Below are 20,263 nucleotides of genomic sequence, written 5' to 3' on the forward strand. Positions count from 1 at the left end.
GTGCGTCTTCTGTGGTAATATTTCTCGTCTCCCAGGTGCTGTGACCTATAGTTATAAGGAGGTTGGTTTTTGCCATCTCTCACTATAGTCTGATTAATATACCTTAATTCTCTGTAGTGAATTTGGAAAGTAAGTTTCGTGAATTCAAAATGACTCCCCCTCTCCCCCAGGAATTGTTTCCCCACATATCCTCCCCCCCAATTAACGCTCCATGCACTCCCCCCATGCAGGCACTATACCAACCCAGTGGGCACGGAGTGGTGTTGGAAGATGGACGATGCGGATAAAAAAACTCACTACCAAAATGGTCAAACAAATTAAAGGTCAGGTTAACATGCACTAACTGACTGTACGGCTAATGTCAACATACACAATACAAAAAGGTGCTTTGTTATAGCTAAGTCTGTGCTCGGTGGTTTAAAAACGTAATTTAGGCTTGTATCTGTTCAATAGTTTTGGTCAAATCGACAGACTCAATTTTTCCAACCAGCTGCGTCCAATTGCCGTCTCCCTGCTCGTAGTACGAGTGTGAGGTGTAGGTGCTGCCTCCGATTATGCCTGTGTTGTGGAGGTTGTTGGCCGGGTTGGCAGGGTCAACGATACGGGGGAGCCTGGCTGGAAACAAGTCTGGGTAGTCCCCTGGTTTGTAGTAGTCAACCCAATAGATACTGTGTGCATGCATAGATTGGAAAATACCTTGTGAAAGAAACGTTTGACACTGAAATTCTGCATGTGTTGACTTTAGTCATTTGTCTAAGCAAAATAATGTGATTATGTTAGTTTTCACAATTCGCTAACACATATAGTGCGTGTGGCTAGTTTTAGACTCAACGTACTCCGCTGTTAGGTGAGATTTCACTATCTGCTTCAAAGTGGCTGTTGTTCTGTAGAAACGGAAGCTAATAATTATTTGTACACAAGGGAGTTCCCCTACCGTTGCTCAATAGTTCCACCATAGTGCTGTTTCAATGCCAGCTCATAAGCTCTAAGCACCACAATTGAGATGAGATAACTCTTTGGCCTTCCAGTACATAGCTTCCCCTCAGGCCATTCTTTGTTCCTCCACGCCTTAGCACGGCGAATAAGTTCTTTAGCCTGTAGGATTTTAAGTATACAAATTGAAACGCATGCCCTAGCTACTGTATACATGTGTGTCAGATTCGTGACATTGTACATGTGTATACTCACTTTATCATCCTGCTTTTCAATAAATGCAACCTGCCATTTTGAAGCATTCACTGAGAATCTAATGTGCATGGTATAGTGTTACAACTCAACACTTGTTGTGTTGTTATTGTGTGTTTAGCTTACCGAAATAATTGGGCAGGTTTTGCTCCGTCTTGTTTGGCTTTCCTCAGGTAGTCATAGAGATCTGCTGGATTCTCCCATTTTGGGCTGACCAAGACGTCAACGTCTATCGATAGCTCTCGATCTTGCTGGTCATATGTCTTGTATTTCAGTGACACAGACATTTTTAGTGGTGTTTGAAGCATGACACTCCGTAGACCTCCCAAAAAGCTTCGCAGTTTGTGTAGAGGCGTACGATATCCTTCACTCAGGACAGTGTCTGGATCCACACCTGTATAATTAAGTGTACTTGAGTCTCATTAATTAAAGTAAGCCCCCTTCCGCTATTTGAGGTTTCCTATAATTATGTATAGCGAGGTTTGTTATGTAATGATTATGTGTAGAGTATCGACATTTTATCTCAGCATATGTATTTGCTGCACGAAAAATATTGTTTGTAGGGCAGCCAAGTGAGTAACTTACTCTCTGAGTAGACCACTAGGTCCACATCGAAGTTGCCTGGAATGGCTGTGTACTGACCAAGGGAGCCAGCCTTGAGCACCTGGACTCTGTTCAGGCCATGTCTATGATGCTAGTGAATATATGTGTTCATGCTAGTTACCATAATTATATACATGTAGTAAATGTGACACAGATATGTTCCCACCCTGGTCGTGGTGATTAGTACAAACATAGATTGAAGAGTTAGAGGGATAGGAAACGGTTTGTATCTCGAGTAACATCCGCGCTACGCTGCGGTTTAATCGAGGCCATCACAACAATATCTATTTCTACACCCAGTGCATAATAAACTACAAGTAACTGTGCTTAGTCCGTGCAACTCACTTATATTTCTAGGTCTATACCTATTGTAGTAGTCATAACCAGCACGCTTACACGTTACATGTTCCAATAGCTCTAAAACAGCCTTGGGAACATATAACTTTATTGGAAAGTCTCTTTTTACTGGGTGTGGTCAGTCATTAGCAAGTACTATACACGTGGCTCATGGACTATAGGGGTGTTATAAGTTGCTGAAAGAGATGATGTCTCGAGGAAACACAGCTTTGGGTACCCGGCAAAAATGTGCTTAATAGCCTCGTTCATAGGGCGTAATGCGGATAATTTTCGTGGCTCCACTGCAGATTCAATGTAAAATCATCACGTGCACCACTCCGTTTCCTATCCCTCTAACTCTTCAATCTATGGTACAAACTACCTCGATAAAATTGCTCTAGACAAAAATAACCACCTCTTATAGGCACAGTTTTACCACATAATACTAATATGCTAAACCACAGGCAATTTGTGTGATTGGAATTAGCCACCACCTGGGCACATCAGTGGCACTGATATCGACTATCGATCCTGACTTACTTTTATTTCTCTTGCAAGCTCATCCACAACTCTCATAGCATCATCAAATGTGATGTCCTTGTTCCTTGCCATCTTCTCTCTCTTTTTCTTTTCACTGGTCAACTTCTATATACCAGTCAGCTGTTATATAGGTTAGTCAATGGTTGTGGGTTTCCCCATTTTCCTACGAACAGTATTCATATTTGGCTAATATTAGAATGATTAATCATGAGGATGACGTGCTAATTTTGTAGACAAGCCAAGAATAGTCACATGATGATGAAACCTACTTCATGTAATAATTATGCCTCGAGGCGTAGCCGCACGAGGGATACGGTAATGCTGACTGTGTGTGTGTGTGTCTGTGTGTCTGTTCCAGCTGTAACTGCTCAACGGTTGCAATGCGACAAAAACTAACAGCTTCTATAGGCTTCTAGCCACGTTCTCTTGGATTTTGATTCGTGGATTTGCAAACTAAAGCTTCTTTCTCGAGTTATGGCTAGTTTGACTCACATTGAAGGCTGTTGCAGTCTCTTCAGAATCTTTCATAGCATCATCTGTCCGCACAAACTTTCTATTCAACATATGAGTTAGCCTTGCACTAAAGCGCTAGCTTTTTGTTAGCTACAATACTCAGAAAATATCTGTTAAAACAGCTAGCTAGCAGTAGCCATTTGTGAAATTGATCTCTTTGGACACACCCTTTAATTATTCCTGTGTATGTAATGCGCATGCGCGCTCATTCCCCACGTGTGAGAAAATAATAATATCCAAGATCCAGATCCAGATCCTCCTGGCAGAATCATCTTTGTCTTGAAGGCCTGGTAAGCCACAAAACACTACCATATAACAATATAGATAACAATATGCATGTACACAGGTCTTTTCTTCTTAGATATTATATACACTGAACTACAGATCTTGGAAGAATCAATTTTTTTCTTTCTTGAGGTCCTAGTAAGCCACATAATACAACAATAGATGCATGTAAATAAGTCTTTTCTTCTCAGTGACTTTATATAGATAAGCTAACTTTAATATAAAATTCATTATAGAAACTAATATAACACTCTAATACTTTTCAGCGAAAGCAAAAACATGGCGAGAGGCATTAGCACAGCGCCAGCTTGAACACTAGTTATGTACATGTACCTACGGTGTACTTCATTGTACAGATGTCACTTGATTATGTGTTTGTGTGGGTGTGTGCATGCATGGGAGGTTTTATAGTATACTTGGAATTTGGGTTGTTTGTTTGAACTGCTACTATGACTTGCAGAAAATATTTTCATGGAAAATTTGATGCAGATGAATTTACTACCAGTATTCATGGCTTTGTGGAGGCATACAATGAATAACGAACTATGGTAGTAGGGCACAGCTATCCTTTGATGTATATAGGGGCTTTATTTGCCAATATGCCATGTCATTCTGGTACTTACTGTGTCGCCTTCCGTGTACGTAAAATTGTGCATGGTAGTATACAATAAATCACGTTTGCTTTACGAATGTACATTTTACATTCGGTTTTATCATTTACACAAATTTGTCTCTGAAGCTATTATAACTAGGCAACTAGTCTTACATTACAATGTATATATACACACCTGATACTCTAAGCACACAGGTTAATGTTTTGTAGTTCCAAGTCATGCTTGGCTACACTAGACGCTGTAGCAGGTCCACTGAGTGTATGTTCTCTACCAGCTCAGACCACCCGTCGCCTCTCTGACCACGACTCTTGGCGACGCCCGTGTCATACAGATTATTGGCTGGGTTGGCCGGGTCAACGATACGCGGCAGTGAAGTTGGGAAGAGGTTGGGACCAGAGGGCATACCTCCACCCACGCTATAAAACTTCTCCCAGTAGATACTGTATGCAATGCAATCATACATGAGATAAATTAATACGTACCATATATTGCTGACTTACTCTATGCCGTGGCGGTTAAGGAGGAGATTCTTCAGCTCATCCATTGTGCTATAGTGTGTATATACATATCATTTGTGTAGTTTAAAGTGTTTTTAGCTTACGCTTCGGCGATCCTCCTTGTGTTGGAAGTTCCCATTCTCTTTGTGGCCTTCTCGTAGGCGTTGAGTACGAGTAAAGAGATGAGGTAGGACTTGGGCTTGTTGGACAGCTTCCTTTCGGACCAGAGCTTGTTACGCCAAGCCTTTGCACGCTTGATAAGCTCCTTCACCTGTAGCTCAGTGTAATTGTCGATCATGCCTTAGGCTATACAGTACCTGGTTAGGTTGTTGCTCAAAGAACTCCACCTGCCATTTAGCTGCACACACAGAGTACCTGCACACGTACAGCAATATCTAAAAACTGCAGCCCCACCTTTGTATGCGTGGAATGGCCATGTATTTGCAATTGCAATGTAATTTGTCCGTTTAAATTACCTGCTATATATACTGTTAACTGTACTCACTCGTATCTTTCTTCTTTTGGGACACCTCGGAGGAAGTCGTAAAAGTCGTGTTGGTTGTTCCAGTACGGACTAACCAGGAGGTCAACATCGATAATGTCGTCAAACTTAAACTGGACGGAAAACTTGGTCCGTTTGGTTATCACGACTTTGGGCTGTCTTTCGAGAAACGTCTCCAGCTGATCTAGCCACTTACCAAATCCCTTGTACCGCATCGTATGCGTATCAACATCTGAATTGAAATTGTGTGTAGCTATAAGCGACACAAAACTTGCAACTCTTCACAAACTTGTCACAAGATATTTGCGACCAAAACGCAATGCTTATCATACCATAGCTAATTCAGGTAACTCTGTTTTGGCCTACCTGGTGAGTAAATGACCAGGTCGAGGTCAAAGTCCCCCGGGACGGCTGTTCCATGCCCTAGAGAGCCTGCTTTTACCACTTCACCGATGGCAATTGGTTGGTTATCCTTTGTACGTACATCATGTACAAAGAGTATTAATAGTAGGTCATACTATTTCCAAGTACTTGATACAACTTGTGGTTTAGGTTTAGTATGAATTTTATTATGTATTTACCTTGAGTAGCATAGCAATCTCGTTAACTGCCTCTTTAGCTCTTCTGTGGTTTAAAATGTCCGGGTGAGCCATTCTGTATCTCTATCCTGTCACTGTTATTTGAAGGTCTGTGTGTGGCACTGATTGTAGCCTCACTTTATAACCCTAGCTGTCTCTGCGCTGACAACATCCTTTGATGTAGGGCTTTACCCTCCACCAAATGTGTCATGTCATTCTCAGGCAACTCCCGGGTACACAGACTAAACTGAGGGGAAAACGTTATCTATAGCCAGCTGGCAATACTACGTCATGGTTGTACTGTACTATATATACTTTCTGGGTAGTCTAACGTTAGTACATGTACATGTTATGTATATAGTTGCTGACTTTTAATTATATAGATGAATATAACTTCTGTGAACTCATGGTCACATTATGTCCTACTTGGAACTTGAGATGTTAGAATGACTTGTTTATGATTTTCAGGAGAATAATATGATGTATTGTCTCGATCACCATGGTAACTGCCTATAGTCTTATGTTCCTTATAATAGTACATGTATACTAATTAAGTGCAACGAGATGTGTATGTCTATGATCAATACCTGCATCGTGCCGTTAGGATTTTGTCCGTTTGTTTCCCATTCAGACACGTCCCGTCGTTGCGGGTGGACACCTGATTTAAGAAGAGTATTTGATGTTAAATGTACGTACATTAAAGGTTTGATGTATAATTATGATACTGTGAGTAAAGCAAAAATTATATGTATTCGTACAGTTGTGCAGTTATAACATTAGTCCATTAGTACTACAAATTGTAAACTGCTTAATGCCCTTTATTGCATGCATCGTCATTATTCCTTCGTGTCATGAGGCTTGGTGAGAATGCAACACATCATAATTCCCCTGGACTGCGGCCACTGATCCTCCGAGAATAACCTCGGAAATATAATTATTATAGTTATTCCGATTCTGCTCTACTGAGATTGCCTTAAATGCTTCTTCGATAAAAATTAATTATGTTAATGTTACTGATTTTAGTATATACATGGATGCTCCACTTTTGCCGCCAAATAGTGCCATTTTGTTTGGATGTGTTAGAACTATAGAATGCTTTGTAGATAGTCAGGACCACCGCTCTCTTATAAGATGGTCACGTGAACTAATGAAAATCACACATTACCTGAGAAATATGCTATAATAATAATTATGGGTAAACAAAAAAGGCATTTCACTCATTCTTGGAAGTGTTTTGCTATCTTAATAACAATTTATGCTTGTACTTATAAAATTATACCCTTAAAAGAATGATTCAAATTTTTGTACAAAGCAAATAATATACACAAGGATGAATGATCAAAAGTCAACAGTCAGATCTAAGTTATGGATCTCTCTGAGAAACAACTGCCATCTCTTGGGAAACGAATCTTTCTTCTGTGGCTCAATTTGACAGACCCCATGTTTGTAGAGGTTCTTGTAAGGGTTGGATGGGTCGATGATGCGTGGCTTCTCGGGTAGGTAGTGACCGTACTTCTCCATAATCACAGGGTTCTCCCCGGGGACGTGAATGCTGTATTGATAGAGAGTAGTTGTGTGTCTGTATTAGGTTTTTGGTACTTCCTTTAATGGCTACTGCATTGCAATGTTTTTGCGGCCTGACACGTGTTTAGGGTATGAAATGTTGTACAAATTCATGACTGTATATACCGTATATATGTATAGAGGGTATAATTATTTCGAGGGTATAAATGTTCGTGGTTTTCGCGGATTAAGCATGTACCGCGAACATTTATAACCCTGAATTTAATATCGCATGCATGCATGCTGCAAAAGGCTGCTATTCCACGAAAATGAACGCAAAAATTTATACCCTCGAAATATACCCGCTATACGGTACAGTATATACATACCATAATGTTGTACCACAATGTTTTACTGTACATAGTGGTAAAATAATGGTAAAGCAAATCACTCTAGGTCTTGATTTATAGCAATACTCTCGACCAGCTTCTTGATATCCTTGGTCATCCTATATAAGCGAGAGAAGCAAGTGGATGCAAACTTTTCCCAAATCAATAGCCCACCCACCATTTTGCCAGTTCTTCTAGTGATTCTGCCTGTGCTAACTCAGCAGGTGCATGTTCGTAGGATATCAGTACGAGCATAGACAGTAGGTAGGATTTAGGGCAGCCGTTTTTCTGCTTGTCCCATGTTCTGTTTCTCCATGCCTTGAATCTTTTTATAAGTGTTTTTACCTGTTAATAAATCATGTGACATACTGTAGATATCGTAAATATTTCGTACTTGTTGTGGTTGTGATTTTACTAGCATTGTCTGATACTTGAACAGTCCACAGCAAAACCTGACTTTGTGTGTGCATAATTAGAGAGAGTAATATCATAGAACGATAAGAGACAAGAAGGTTACGCACAAATTCCTCCTCTTTGGATGCATTCCTTTGAGGTAGTCGTACAAATCCTCCAAGTTTTGTTTCTTCCATTGAGGACTGAGTTGTAAATCAATGTTCAGGTTAGAGGTCTCGAAACGCCAGCCGTGGTACAACCTCTCAATGTTCTTTATGTCAGTAATGGAGTGCCTTAGGCACTTGATTGTTCTGCCCAGTATGAATTTGTACTGTTCCTCAGATACCTCTTTCGTGCTCGGATGCAGACCTGTATAGTAAGATACCATAACGCATAAGATAACATAATTATGTATAATCATGTAAGTATTTTTAGTTTTTGAATTTGAGATTGAACATAATTATTATAATTTTTTTATATGCACAATAATTATGTTTCAGTCTGTGTGAGCCTTTGTAGGACTTGTAGGGTTAGCATGAATTTAGGCTAATGCACAACATGAATTAATATAGCTCATTTGCTCTCATGAACTGTAGTATAGTGTATGCATAGTGTGTTTGTACTTGGTGAATAGATGCATAGATCAACATCAAAGTGTGCAGGCAGACTTGTCTCTTGCCCCAGGGACCCTCCAAGGTATACTTCAGATATGCTTATGCCCAGAGTAGACTCCTAGAGCAGAAAAACACAGTGCACATGGCATATCTAGAGTTCCAAATGAAGATCACCTTCTTTTTTAGTATGCTTCTAACCCTCTTCACAAATGCTGTGACATCTTTGAGTGGAGTCCTCACTCTACTAGCTTTGCTCATGGGTACTGCCAGAGCCAGTGCCATTGTCACATGGCCTTGTGTATACTATGTATAGTAAGCTAGCTAGCTAGCTTGATCCCTTCCTTGTTTATGGATGTTTGGTTGAGGACATTTACCTAATAAATAATGTTGCTGTTTGCTTATCAAGTTGATGCTGCATAAAAAAAAACTTTTGCCTCAGCCTCTAGTCTTGCTCTATTCATCTAGTTCATGTAGCTAATCATGCATGCTCTCACATTTTTGGCCTAATAGGTACGTTTTTTCGTATGTTTGAGCTTCAATCTATCAATCGGCAGCAAAATATAAATTTCCCCGACATTTTCCCTCTCCCTTAGCCATTTCCCCTATTTCACTCGAATACACATCATTATTGTTTGATTATATATATGCTTGTAGTGACACACATTTTCACTTAACTCAAGCTTTCCTATATATAGAATCAGCCTCGGTTATACTGTATCCAGTAGCAACGTCAACCACGTCTCTTTTAGGAGACCTATCAGAAGTAATTGCTTAATTATAATTATAGTGCTCATAAACAATGCATGCATGGTGCCCTGGCCCAACGAGCCTCTACAAATATCTCAGATGCCTTTATACATGTCCTATATAATATATACTTTCTTTTGAAATGCCTCATGTGTATACACGATGATGATTATTGTGTATAATAATAAATACTCATATAATGGCCTCTATAAACAGTCCTTGTTTAGGATGCCAGATACGTGCTTAACTATCTCCCTATATACATGTAGCTTGTCCTATTGGTCTTCTTTTGTGTCTTGCCATGTTATTCTAAATATTGTATGTCTGGCTACGGAGAGGAGAGTCCCTTAATTTGTTGCAAAATACTTTTTGTTATTTTTGGTCACACATGCATGCATGGAAACTCTATAAGTTAACAATGTGCTACTATAGTCCTGTGTATGTAAGTACTAAAGTTAGTCAGCTCTCTTGAACGGTCTTAACGTGTGATCTCCTCCACACTCTTCTCAAGGTCAAAGTGTTTCACTTTGTCCACAAACTGGCTCCAGTCCCCATCCCCACGCTCGTAGTCACATGGCCTTTTCTTGGGTGGGTACGGCCCAATGCCAGACTGGTAGACATTGTTAGCTGGATTGGCCGGGTCGACCAGGCGTGGAGTGGACGAAGGAAAGAGGGTGGGGTAGTCTCTAGCGTTGTAGTAGTTCTCCCAGTAAATGCTGGAAAATTAGCATGCATGCAGACTCGGTTGTATACAGTTGTATATCATGCACATGCGTGTGCGCAGCAAAAACATGCACATGCACTCTGGGTTACTTACTTCATTGTCCTGTGGTTGCGGACAATTTCCTTCAGTTTTTGTGTTGTGCTGTGTGGAGTGTCAAATATTAACTTTTATTGCTTTTTAATAAGTGCTGACATCAGCGTTTTACATTCAAATTGCACAGGAAGCGACTCATCACTGACTGTGCAGATATTTTTCCATATTGCACACCCGGAAGTATTATTGCACACTTGTTATTGCACACTAGGAAGTGATTCTTATTTGGAATAAAACGTTTTCAGCAGTGAGAGAACAAGAAAAACATAGTTTACACACTTATAATTATGCATTGCAATGTTCATCAGTCTCTTTTCTTGTTTTCTGATGCTCTGTATCACTTCTGTGCTCTTTTTGCAGTGAAGCTGAGGGTCAGGAGGTTGTCAGTGTTCATATTTAACGCATCAAACAGGCATCAGTGTTGGAAGTGGGTGCTTTGAGCGGAGTATTGCACATGTAGAAGTGTACTGCACCACCATATAAGCCTGTTCAGGCTTGTATAAAGTCGTTTTGGCTTCAAAAACGGTTGTCACACTTTTCTTCAGTTATAGCGGTGCATGTTTCCTCTTCTGATACACTGGAGCATGATAGAAAGCAAGCACATGCTTTTTATCCTTCAGAACTATCCATTTTCAAAACGGGTTGCTGGTTGTCAACGTTTTTCTTGTCTTTTTTCTTGTCTGTTCTCTACAAAATCTTTAAGTAGCCTTCTGCAAGCTCTCTTGGTGTTCTAGAGTCTTATTTCTTTGTCTTTCTAGCTGTTTTCTTTCAACTTCAACTGGGAGAAATCAATTTTGTTGCTACGCATTCTTCTGGTTGATAAAGCAACCGCATGTTGCGCATGCGCAGATTCAACCTGCATTTTGGTTGCCAAGCAATAAATGCATTATCCCATGGATACTGATGATTATCACTCGTCCGTGCCTAGTAACTGTCACTCGTGCCTTGCAGGCACTCGTGCAGTTACTGGCACAGACTCGTGATAATCTTCAGTATCCATAGGATAATATCATAGTATATATATTATTGTAATTTTACGTACCTTTTGGCAGTACCAGAGGAAGTCTTGTATGCGTGAAGTACCAGCAGAGTGAGCAAGTAGGAACTTGGTCGACCTCGGCCTCCCTTGCTCTTTTGCCATAGCTGGTTCCTCCATGCTTTAGCTCGTATGATTAGCTGCTTCACCTTATGTTTGTTTGTGTGACAATCTATTAGGTATTTACTGAACGTAATGTGTTGGTGAACTCACAGATGAATCTTGCTCCTTCATGAAAGCAACTTGCCACTTGGATGCATTCACACTGAACCTGCAGAAACCATACATGCAGTGATTTCGATTTACTCAAAGAGAGCATTCGTGCTTTCATTATATAGTCAGCATAAAGCATGCATGCATGTGAAGTAATGCGTGTAGCTTACTTATGCCTGGCTTCAGCATCGTTAGGCACCCTATCTCGTAGGAATTCAAAGAGCTCTCGTGGATGTTTGGGTTGTCCCCCCCACCAGACAGGGCTGACTAGGAGGTCCACATCGATGTAGCCCTCATATTGAAACTGAACAGCGTATCTAGTCAGATTGATGTTAGTGACGATTCCTGCCCTGAAGACTCTGCCATCTGTTATGAAAGCCCTTATTTTCTCTAAGTAGCTTTTGTATCCGTTTCTGTTCACTGTATCTCTGTTCACATCTGCATGTTCAAATTGCATTCAGTAATTATTATTTATTAAATGATGTAAAGACAAGCATATAGCTAGTCCTGTATATATATACTCACCGCTAGAGTAGAGCACCAGGTCAATGTCGAAGTGTTCAGGCACAGCCGTCCCATGTCCCATAGAGCCAGCCTTAACAATCTCATTCACTCTAATACTGGGGCTTTGTGTGTACTTTGAAAGGTTTGTCTGAATTGAAAATTCTATAGATAACTTGTGATATAATTATATATAGCTTTGTCACAGTACTGAATAGCTAGTATATATATGTAGGGGTATTAATATTTATATAGGGTAGAGTTACAGTGGCGCATGGGTCGAGTACCTGTAATCTTAGGACTAGTTCTCCAATTGCTTTCTCAGCTTCAGTATGATTTGGGGCACGAGAGGCTGCCATGTTGGTATGTATATAGCTTTCAGCTAAAATGAAGTTAGAAATCCAAAGTATATAGGTACGTATACACATTGGAGGTCCTAGCTCTTTTATAGTTGTAATAATTGAGTTTCTCCGGAACTGTATTTCTATAGTAGGAGTGAATATTGTGGTATGTCATGAATTTTGTATAATTATGTGTGTAGTGTATACATTAATTGGTTGCTTATAGTTCCTGGAATATTAGACTCAAGAGTCTGCATTTATTATTGCAATTTTATTGATGGTAGCAAACATGAACATGTATATATAGCTGCAATGAACAGCTAGTAAATGTGCTTGTAAGGCTAAATGACCTATGTGAGGTTCATCACAAGATTAAGTGTTTCTATTCTCTTTGCAAATATCTCCCATCGTTCTTTAATGTCCTTTCCCCCGCTCGGTTTTACTTCCCCGAGGCCTTGTCGGTACAAGTTTGTGAATGGGTTGGCAGGATCGAGGAGGCATGGCCGGTCTGGGAGGATGTCACAGTACTTCTCCATTATTAAGGGGTTCTCCCCAGGGACTATAAGGCTGTGATATGTATGTAATAATTTTTATTATACGTAATATTTATGTATACTGAGAGTGAACTTACTCCAAGCTGGCGTCAGGTAAAATATCTTCTTTAACTTCAGATCATTTGTCATCCTGTATATACGTGATAATTATGGTCAATAATTCATTTTTCTCTAGCCAGTCCAGACTGCTCACCATTCTGCCAATTCTAGTAGTTTTGCTTGTTCAACACAGACTCTGAGCCACTGTCGTATGAGATTACAACAAGGAATATAGATTTTGGGCGATGCACCACTTGGTGTACTCGCAAGTGGTTTTAATGCAATTTCCAATTGTCTGCGAGTACAGATTTTTTCGATTTTACTCTCATGCATTTGCAGAAGTAACATAAATTAATACTCGCGACAATAATGTCACCTTATAGTATTTTATGGTCAGTGTTATAGTTATCAGTTTAGGGTAAATTTGGTATGTATTCCTGACAATATCAAAGGATAGCACTAAATGCACGTGTGGTTGTACTGCATGGTCCACAACATTGCTGCTTTTCATGTGCTGTTATACTTTTATCAGTAACGTAGTGTGCGCGTATATATATAAGTGCACTGCACTCTAATGGCAATGGGATTGATTGTAAACGTATAGAGGCACGTAAAATTGGTTGTTTTCTCTGATGTGTATAATTTGACTGCCCCCCCCTCAGCTTTAATGACTATAAAGAAACACATGTCATGTTATAGCTATAGATATAGCTACAGAATGCATCTTTTAGTTTATAGTTCATCCATTTAAATTTAAGGTAGTTACTGAAATGCCTCCAGCTCGCACTCACTAGCACCTTCATGCTTAGCAACTTTTGTACTGAGATGATTCCCATGAAAAGTTCCTTCAGAATATTAATTGTTTTGAGGTTAACCATCATGAACATGACAAACATTATAGTATTAATTCCTAGTAAAGTTTTCAGTTGCCAGTTTCTAGTACTACATGCATGAACTGCTAACCATTAGCTAATGATCAGTATTACACCTATACATGCATGCTCATTTAAGACTTTAATATTCCACAGCTTTTGTGAGATCGATAGTGTCAATGTTAGTGACCAGCTGTGTCCAGTTCCCATTTATTCCAGTTTTATACACGTTGTTCGTAGGGTTTGCCGGATCGAGAATTCTTGGTTCTCTTTCACTTGGTATATATAGTCGTGGATAGAGAGTAGATACACTATAAGTGTAGTACCTCTTCCAGTGCATACTGTAGTTTATGTTATTGTGGTTATCAGTGTCAATCTTATATTCATCTGACTTACTTAACAGTTGTGTGATCCCTAACAATCTTCTTTAGCTCAACTTTTGTCCTGCGTGCATGGTTGGGTAGATACACACAATTGTGTTATAAACTAAAATTCTGCTTTACTGAACTTACTCTCTAGCAATTAATGAGGTGCTTGATGTGCTGACACCACGCCCTCGTGCATTTTCGTATGCCTTCAATACGAGAAGAGAGATGAGATAAGATGTTGGTTTTCCCACATTACTGTGTGACCATGTTTTGTTCCTCCAAGCCTTAGCACGCTTGATAAACTCTTTAGCCTGCATGCATGCATGTCATACGGTTATGTGTATGTCTTAGAATAATTATTGTTTGCTTACCTGACTTGGAACCTCACTGAAAAATTGCACCTGCCACTTCGAGGCATTCACTGAGAAACTGAAACAGATTCATGTATGGCATTATGACATGCAGTGTATAGCTATATATTACTGTACTCACTCGAAAAGGTGTTCTCGGTCAACATCTTGGAGAAACGTCCAGAGTGCATCTAGATTTGGCCAGTTTGGGCTAACCAGCAGATCCACTTCAATTCCATAGTAGTAGAAATTCACTGCATGTGGTTTGGTTTTGCTGAGTGTCACCCCCGGCACACTGCCTAAGAAGATCCTCAGTTTGTCTAAATACTTCCCATAGCCCGTGTCTATACCTCCAGAAGTTGTGCGCTGTCTTTTTGCCCTGGTGTTTTTTATTTCTCTTGCATCTACATCTACAAAAATACGTGGGAAATGCATGCATGGGCCAGCTTTTAGCTAAATAATAATTTATTGTATACATATATTTTATAATTGTTTTCCTATTAAACACTCTCAATGCCGGCTTATAAATACCTGAAGAGTAGATGACTAAGTCCAAGTCAAACTTTCCTGGAACTGCAGTGCCATGTCCCAGAGAGCCAGCCTTGATCACCTCATTCACAGTTAGGCCGATATCTCCATGCTATATACGTATATGATAGTAATATAAACATTTAAGCATGTTCACTTACAATTATACAGTTGAGTCATGCAGGTAGACTCATGTATAGATCTATTACCTGGAATTCAGTGACAAGTTTGTCTACTTTAACTTTTGCTTCCTCTATAGTGAGTACTTTAGTCACTTTATGAGCCATTTCAGATATGCTATGATATAGAAAGATCTATGTATGCAGGCTCCAAGTCTTTATAAAATACAAACTGTTGAGGCCATGCAGTTAGGGGGTAGTACCTAATTTTAGAAGTGACATCATACTAGCATCATTATATAACATTTGTACTTAATGAATATTGGTGTTGGTGTAAATCACAAGCCAGACAAATCAGATTATGAATAAATGCTCACAGATCACCTCCAATTGATTAACAAACTCTGTCTCGACAGTTGAAACTGACCAACCAGAAGACCCCATGCATCGTTGATGTCGAAACGACTGAAAAGCTTCAAATGAATCTGATGAAGATAATGTTAGTATACCAAGTGCATGAACCAGAAAACCTAGCTGTTGAATGGTCTATAGAGCAGCTAGCACCTTCTGGGTTATAGAACATAATATTATGCCTCAAAGTTGATAGGAAAGTGAAGAGTTGAGTGAAGAAAAAAATTGTGAAACGATCACGACTCCATCAATAGTGTTTTAAATTTTAGTTCCTCGTATATACCAACTGTATGAGATGTGTGAACTGAATACGTATTGTTCACTTTCTTATTCATCTATGATGCATTCAGTATTCAACTTGTGTGTATTTTTACTACTACTAGGGATAGGCAGGGTATATCAAGCTTTTTCCTGTGGCAATTAGTATACCATGCAGGTCCATGTTGCTTCGAGATGCATGCATCCATTGCCTGAAGCAAGCTAGATGATGATGCCAGGCTCAAATAATATATAGTTAAGTTCTTCCATGGTTCTTGATGTTGTAAGAGACATGTGAACCCTCAAGGTATATATATATTTAGCTACAAGCTAATAATAGTTTTGTAGGTCCGGGAAACACAGACGTTTTCAGGTGTGATAGACCAATCTGGAAGCCAAAGTATGTGGTATTTTCCCCATTGACAGGTATATAGTCAGAAGCACACATGCAGGCTATAAGTATAGACTCTTGTTAATCTATCTATCCTTGAGACAATGCAGCTTGGCCAGAATAGCGAGGTGTCCGCATTTCAGAAAATAGCCGCGGCTAAAAAACGAACCTACCTCACTAATTGTGCAGTTCTGTCTCAAGGATAATTGCTCTCTATTTTATCTGCCAAACCACACCCAAAACGTCATATCTGGCCGTAATAAACATTGAAGACTTAGTTTTTGTGGAAGCCCATGCAGTATACAGAATAGCAAGTGGCTGCATTCAGGGCGAGTTTTGTGCAGTAAACATCTATACCGTATTACTAGCATATTTTGCTGGTGAAAAACCTTTGCGAATGAGCTAAATCAGCAGAAAAGTTGATCCTTTGCGATCTAACTATTGCGTCTGGCAAGGATCATGTGTAAATACTAGTAATAATTTAGGTTTTGCGGATTTTTTTTATTGCGAATTGATCAACCATCGCAAAGTTTGTAAATGTTGCTCGCAAAACATTCTAGTAATACGGTATAGCTAGCAATCCGTCCTGAACCAAATGGCCGATATTATCGAGGTGGCCGCCGTGCTTTAGAGAGCTGGAATAGCAAGAGTCTACTGTATAATTATGATATACCACACCTACAAGGAGGATATACGCACCCATAAATGATATCGTCTGGTACTATGGTTACTCTGAAGACAAGCATACATGTTGTACGAATCAATGGTTGTTCCCACGCAGGAGAAGGATGAAGTGAGGAAAGAACTGAGGGAGCTGAGGTAAACGGTGATTTTCATTCTGAGGCAATACCTCACTAAGCATGGTGTGTGTGTGTGTGATTAGGTTGGCTTTTACCATACAAATTCTCTGCAGCTGACTTAGCAAGTAAATTCAAAACTACCTCCCCCTTCCCACGTGCACGTATGCTTATTATTTCCCCACATACTCACTCCACCCCCCCACTTAACACTCCACTCCCCCAGGCACCATACCAGCACAACAGTGGGCATGGTGTGACGTTGAAAGATGGACGATGCAGATACCATTCTAAAAGGAGCTCTGGACAATCACTATTAGATAGTCAAACAGTTCAAAGGTCAGATTAACAATACACTCAGTCGCCGATTGTACGGCTAATGTCAACATACATCGTACCGTCCTGATTTGGTTGTTGCTCAAAGAATTTCACCTGCCATTTAGCAGCGCACACAGAGTATATTTGTACACGCACACATTAGAGTTTAGACTATCGCAAATTATGGAGAGCGGCAGCCCCATCTTATAGTTACATTGATAGACCGTGCATTTTACAATTGTCAAATATTTAATTTCTCCTTTAAAAGTTACCTACAATACTGTACGTATATATACATTCAACTTATTCGTATCTTTCTTCTTTTGGGACACCTTGAGGAAGCCGTAAACATGGTTGTTCCAGTATACGGACTAACAAAGAGGTCAACGTCGATAATGTCGTCAAACTTAAATTGGACAGAAAACTTGGTCTGTTTGGTTATCGCGACTTTGGGCTGTCTTTCGAGAAACGTCTGTAGCTGATCTAGCCACTTACCAAATCCCTACAAACATAATATTATCATATACTCTTGGCAATATTTAGACAATGTTGTGGATAATATTTTCGTGGTATACTGATTGCACTGCAGGTAAAGGTAGTCAAGGTCGCTTCATTTGTGGGTAAAATATTCGTGGTCAGAGCTTCAACCACAAAACCACAAATATTTTGTCCCCTGAAAATTACCATATACAGTACCTAATTTTAGAAGTGACATCATGTGTACTATAGTGCTATAGAAAATTTAAAATGCCTGTGTTTATACCAAATGAATATTGGTATTGGTATCACAAGTCACAAAAATCAAAGTGCATGCTATAATTATAGCAAGAGGATTCGTGTCTCTTGCAAGTTTTAATTCTCTTCTCCAAGGATCTTCTCATGCAACGTCTTTGGTGAGGTCAGTGGTGTTCACTTTCTTCGCGAATGTCTGCCATCCTTTGTCTTTCCTCCGACCAGACATACCACTGACGTACACATTGTTGGCAGGGTTGGCGGGGGCAATCAGCCACCACGGAGCAGGAAGGAGGCAGGCAGGCATATTTAATTCTAATGGCAACCAAACTCTTGTCTCTAGGTTCATCCAATTCACTGCATGGATGCACAAAAGGTATAGTGTCACAGCCATTGCACGTATATATATTACAGTAAAAACTTACTCCCAGTCATAAAGTTGTCCTAATCTTTTCACGATACTTATAAACGTTTTGGTCACCCTGTTGTTATATAGAATGTAAAGCAGGAATGATAAATTAAGATGATAATTACTTGGTGGCATAAGATTTCAATTTATTGCCTTTTTCTGTCTCTGGTACTTCATAGTACGCCTTGATAACTAGCATGGAAATCAGGTATGAGTTAGGTCTTTGAAGTACCTGGTCATCACGGTCCTCGGGCCATGTTTAAATGTCTCTCCATGCTTTTTCCCTCTGAATTAGGATGTGTATCTACATGTATATAAAAGAAACATTATTGACAATCACAATAGACTAACTCTTACTTTCTGACAACTCTGTGATCATTGTCAACTTTCCGTATATATACTGTGTCTGGAGTTTGATGACACCAGGGAAGAGGCTTTATATAGGTATAGGTGCATATAGAGCTTCAGGATATAAATTAATATCTCAGCTGCTTCTTCTCCCAAGAATCCTGTGCCGAAATCAAATCAATAAGCTTTTTAGTACATGTAGATGTATCCTTCCAGAATGGAAAAAGCATTAAAGTCACTCTGATACTCTCCATACAATTGTCCTTGGTGGGGGCATGAAGTTAAAAATGAGCTCTGTGCATGTATGTTTTCTTTTCCGTTTTCTTTATTTCAATGCGTTGATAGTTGTCTTTAAGTTTTTCTTTGATGTGTTTGTTGATTTCTTCCAGCTTCTCAGGATAGCCGTTGTTAGCAAGATAATCTTCAGTTGTAAAACCTGTAGATATTTTGTAATTATAGTAATAGCAAGGGCGTATAAAAAAAGAGAGGGCGTGCAAGTGACTATCTATAGTACACGGTGGTGAGCAGAATTCAAAAATCGTGGGCGGACGAATGTGAAAATAAAAATTTCTACCTTTATCATAAATTATTTGTGCACATTCATTTGCCCATGGACAATTTGAATTCTGCTGTTTTGCTGTTGCATATACCCTCTTTAATTTATTCGCCCTTGATAATATTATCTCTGTATTATAGTAAGCATAATCTGTCACAAAGCTGAATATAATATTTCGTAAATTTTGATATAATTATAGTTGGCTTGCCTGTAACGATTATGTATACTTACTCTCTAAGAAGAGAACCAAATCAATGTTAAAATTTCCAGGCACTGTGGTTGCTTGCTTCAGAGACCCATTTCCATACACCTCGTTAGTTTTTATATCTAACTTTTTTTGAAATTCCCCTTTCTGCAAAAAATAATAATATTGAAGCTGATTTAGTACAAAGAAACTGGTCAGATTTCAGCTTACATCTTGTAGTATGTCCACTACTTGTTTCACCACGTATGACCGGGCATCTTTTATCGTAACCTCCTTTGTATCTTCAGCCCCCGCCTTTATCTCGAGCACCTTTTCATTTTTTTTTTGATAGAAGGGTCTCATTTTTTTATAGAAAGGCCTCACTTCCTTTCTCTATTTTATCCCACCATTCCTTCTTTTCCCTTTCTGAAAAATACAAACTTGGTAGCATCTAGGTCTTAGATTTGAAACTAGCCAGCATATAATTATTGAACAGTGTATTTCTGATAGGGACTGTTTGGTTGGTGAATAAAATATATAAATGCATAGTGAATAAAATATAAATTCTGACTTTCTAAAGTAATAGTCGCAATGAATTTACTTTATATTTCTGATACAGTAAAGTATAACTTCTCTACAAATCTTTTAGTACGTAGCCTTCTGCAAGCTCTCCTGGTGTTCTATAGAGTCTTATTTCTTTGTCTTTTAGCTAGCCGTCTTCTTTCTCTTAAACTCGTCTTCAACTGGGAGAAACTCTATTTTGTTGCTATATACACATCCTTCAGGTTGATAAAGCAATCGCATGTCGCGCATGCGCAGATT

At 39.4% G+C, this 20,263-nt stretch overlaps 7 protein-coding genes and 1 long non-coding RNA gene across 10 annotated transcripts in view; 1 reads left to right on the forward strand and 7 right to left on the reverse strand.

Moving 5' to 3' along the window:
• Positions 1-20,263, reverse strand: part of LOC135339652 (serine/threonine-protein phosphatase 6 regulatory ankyrin repeat subunit B-like) — a gene marked incomplete in the record, with an annotated part of 1,209,744 nt that overhangs the window by 680,004 nt on the left and 509,477 nt on the right.
• The window catches only part of LOC135339865 (uncharacterized), a 45,186-nt gene that overhangs the window by 2,209 nt on the left and 22,714 nt on the right, over positions 1-20,263 (forward strand). The window contains exons 5-9 of one of the 2 annotated variants that reach the window (XR_010396092.1): positions 231-323; positions 6,285-6,341; positions 16,879-16,916; positions 17,121-18,105; positions 18,170-18,184. This is a non-coding gene — a long non-coding RNA (uncharacterized LOC135339865). Of the gene's footprint in view, positions 1-230; positions 324-6,284; positions 6,342-16,878; positions 16,917-17,120; positions 18,106-18,169; positions 18,185-20,263 lie in introns of those variants that run through there. The other variant, XR_010396091.1, reaches the window with a different exon arrangement.
• LOC135339762 (inactive 2'-5'-oligoadenylate synthase 1B-like) lies at positions 279-2,903 on the reverse strand. Its single transcript, XM_064536027.1, has 7 exons — positions 2,665-2,903; positions 1,771-1,879; positions 1,312-1,579; positions 1,189-1,246; positions 935-1,095; positions 837-884; positions 279-668 (listed from the first exon to the last, which is right to left on the reverse strand). Exons 1-7 carry the CDS (start codon positions 2,734-2,736, stop codon positions 431-433), a joined length of 954 nt encoding a protein of 317 aa, XP_064392097.1. The 5' UTR covers positions 2,737-2,903; the 3' UTR covers positions 279-430.
• On the reverse strand, positions 4,123-5,847 carry LOC135339775 (2'-5'-oligoadenylate synthase 2-like). The gene is made up of 7 exons (XM_064536042.1): positions 5,657-5,847; positions 5,442-5,547; positions 5,079-5,307; positions 4,891-4,948; positions 4,678-4,844; positions 4,577-4,624; positions 4,123-4,516 (listed from the first exon to the last, which is right to left on the reverse strand). The coding sequence occupies exons 1-7, from the start codon at positions 5,726-5,728 to the stop codon at positions 4,303-4,305; spliced, it is 894 nt and encodes a 297-aa protein (XP_064392112.1). The 5' UTR covers positions 5,729-5,847; the 3' UTR covers positions 4,123-4,302.
• LOC135339759 (uncharacterized) lies at positions 6,927-9,185 on the reverse strand. Its single transcript, XM_064536025.1, has 7 exons — positions 8,727-9,185; positions 8,562-8,670; positions 8,067-8,307; positions 7,940-7,997; positions 7,724-7,890; positions 7,608-7,664; positions 6,927-7,205 (listed from the first exon to the last, which is right to left on the reverse strand). Exons 1-7 carry the CDS (start codon positions 8,832-8,834, stop codon positions 6,992-6,994), a joined length of 954 nt encoding a protein of 317 aa, XP_064392095.1. The 5' UTR covers positions 8,835-9,185; the 3' UTR covers positions 6,927-6,991.
• Positions 9,663-12,344, reverse strand: LOC135339743 (2'-5'-oligoadenylate synthase-like protein 2). The gene is made up of 7 exons (XM_064536006.1): positions 12,154-12,344; positions 11,891-12,017; positions 11,536-11,803; positions 11,366-11,423; positions 11,159-11,301; positions 10,117-10,164; positions 9,663-10,015 (listed from the first exon to the last, which is right to left on the reverse strand). Exons 1-7 carry the CDS (start codon positions 12,292-12,294, stop codon positions 9,778-9,780), a joined length of 1,023 nt encoding a protein of 340 aa, XP_064392076.1. The 5' UTR covers positions 12,295-12,344; the 3' UTR covers positions 9,663-9,777.
• LOC135339789 (2'-5'-oligoadenylate synthase-like protein 2) lies at positions 13,643-15,311 on the reverse strand. Its single transcript, XM_064536060.1, has 7 exons — positions 15,128-15,311; positions 14,922-15,030; positions 14,533-14,644; positions 14,412-14,469; positions 14,185-14,351; positions 14,069-14,116; positions 13,643-14,013 (listed from the first exon to the last, which is right to left on the reverse strand). Exons 1-7 carry the CDS (start codon positions 15,203-15,205, stop codon positions 13,815-13,817), a joined length of 771 nt encoding a protein of 256 aa, XP_064392130.1. The 5' UTR covers positions 15,206-15,311; the 3' UTR covers positions 13,643-13,814.
• LOC135339831 (uncharacterized) lies at positions 18,176-19,897 on the reverse strand. Of its 2 annotated transcripts, XM_064536115.1 has the most exons (5): positions 19,673-19,897; positions 19,489-19,609; positions 18,711-19,137; positions 18,586-18,657; positions 18,176-18,301 (listed from the first exon to the last, which is right to left on the reverse strand). In XM_064536115.1, the coding sequence occupies exons 1-3, from the start codon at positions 19,802-19,804 to the stop codon at positions 18,983-18,985; spliced, it is 408 nt and encodes a 135-aa protein (XP_064392185.1). In that variant the 5' UTR covers positions 19,805-19,897; the 3' UTR covers positions 18,176-18,301; positions 18,586-18,657; positions 18,711-18,982. The 2 variants fall into 2 exon arrangements, with proteins under 2 accessions (XP_064392185.1, XP_064392184.1); XM_064536114.1 differs by lacking the exon at positions 18,176-18,301 and having other exon boundaries at positions 18,566-18,657.

This window comes from Halichondria panicea, chromosome 8 (assembly GCF_963675165.1).
Source record: "Halichondria panicea chromosome 8, odHalPani1.1, whole genome shotgun sequence".
Taxonomy (NCBI): Eukaryota; Metazoa; Porifera; class Demospongiae; order Suberitida; family Halichondriidae; genus Halichondria; species Halichondria panicea.

Excerpts from the sequence above, each read along its gene's own strand:
- LOC135339762 (XM_064536027.1), bottom strand. The coding sequence starts at position 2,736 with ATGGCAAGGAACAAGGACATCACATTTGATGATGCTATGAGAGTTGTG. Across the intron at positions 1,880-2,664 it reads AGCTTGCAAGAGAAATAAAA|CATCATAGACATGGCCTGAA; the intron begins GTAAGTCAGGAT and ends TATATTCACTAG. Across the intron at positions 669-836 it reads AAATCTCACCTAACAGCGGA|TATCTATTGGGTTGACTACT; the intron begins GTACGTTGAGTC and ends GCATGCACACAG.
- LOC135339775 (XM_064536042.1), bottom strand. The coding sequence starts at position 5,728 with ATGGCTCACCCGGACATTTTAAACCACAGAAGAGCTAAAGAGGCAGTT. Across the intron at positions 5,548-5,656 it reads AGATTGCTATGCTACTCAAG|GATAACCAACCAATTGCCAT; the intron begins GTAAATACATAA and ends GTACGTACAAAG. Across the intron at positions 4,625-4,677 it reads ACAAGGAGGATCGCCGAAGC|CACAATGGATGAGCTGAAGA; the intron begins GTAAGCTAAAAA and ends TACACACTATAG.
- LOC135339759 (XM_064536025.1), bottom strand. The coding sequence starts at position 8,834 with ATGGCACTGGCTCTGGCAGTACCCATGAGCAAAGCTAGTAGAGTGAGG. Across the intron at positions 7,665-7,723 it reads CTAGAAGAACTGGCAAAATG|GATGACCAAGGATATCAAGA; the intron begins GTGGGTGGGCTA and ends TCGCTTATATAG. Across the intron at positions 7,206-7,607 it reads GCTATAAATCAAGACCTAGA|CATTCACGTCCCCGGGGAGA; the intron begins GTGATTTGCTTT and ends CTATCAATACAG.
- LOC135339743 (XM_064536006.1), bottom strand. The coding sequence starts at position 12,294 with ATGTGTATACGTACCTATATACTTTGGATTTCTAACTTCATTTTAGCT. Across the intron at positions 12,018-12,153 it reads AACTAGTCCTAAGATTACAG|ACAAACCTTTCAAAGTACAC; the intron begins GTACTCGACCCA and ends TTTTCAATTCAG. Across the intron at positions 10,165-11,158 it reads TCCTCTGGTACTGCCAAAAG|CACAACACAAAAACTGAAGG; the intron begins GTACGTAAAATT and ends CACTCCACACAG.
- LOC135339789 (XM_064536060.1), bottom strand. The coding sequence starts at position 15,205 with ATGGCTCATAAAGTGACTAAAGTACTCACTATAGAGGAAGCAAAAGTT. Across the intron at positions 14,352-14,411 it reads TCAGTGAGGTTCCAAGTCAG|GCTAAAGAGTTTATCAAGCG; the intron begins GTAAGCAAACAA and ends GCATGCATGCAG. Across the intron at positions 14,014-14,068 it reads AGGGATCACACAACTGTTAA|TATGCACTGGAAGAGGTACT; the intron begins GTAAGTCAGATG and ends CATAAACTACAG.
- LOC135339831 (XM_064536115.1), bottom strand. The coding sequence starts at position 19,804 with ATGAGACCCTTCTATCAAAAAAAAAATGAAAAGGTGCTCGAGATAAAG. Across the intron at positions 19,610-19,672 it reads TAGTGGACATACTACAAGAT|AAAGGGGAATTTCAAAAAAA; the intron begins GTAAGCTGAAAT and ends TATTTTTTGCAG. Across the intron at positions 19,138-19,488 it reads TTTGGTTCTCTTCTTAGAGA|GTTTTACAACTGAAGATTAT; the intron begins GTAAGTATACAT and ends AAATATCTACAG.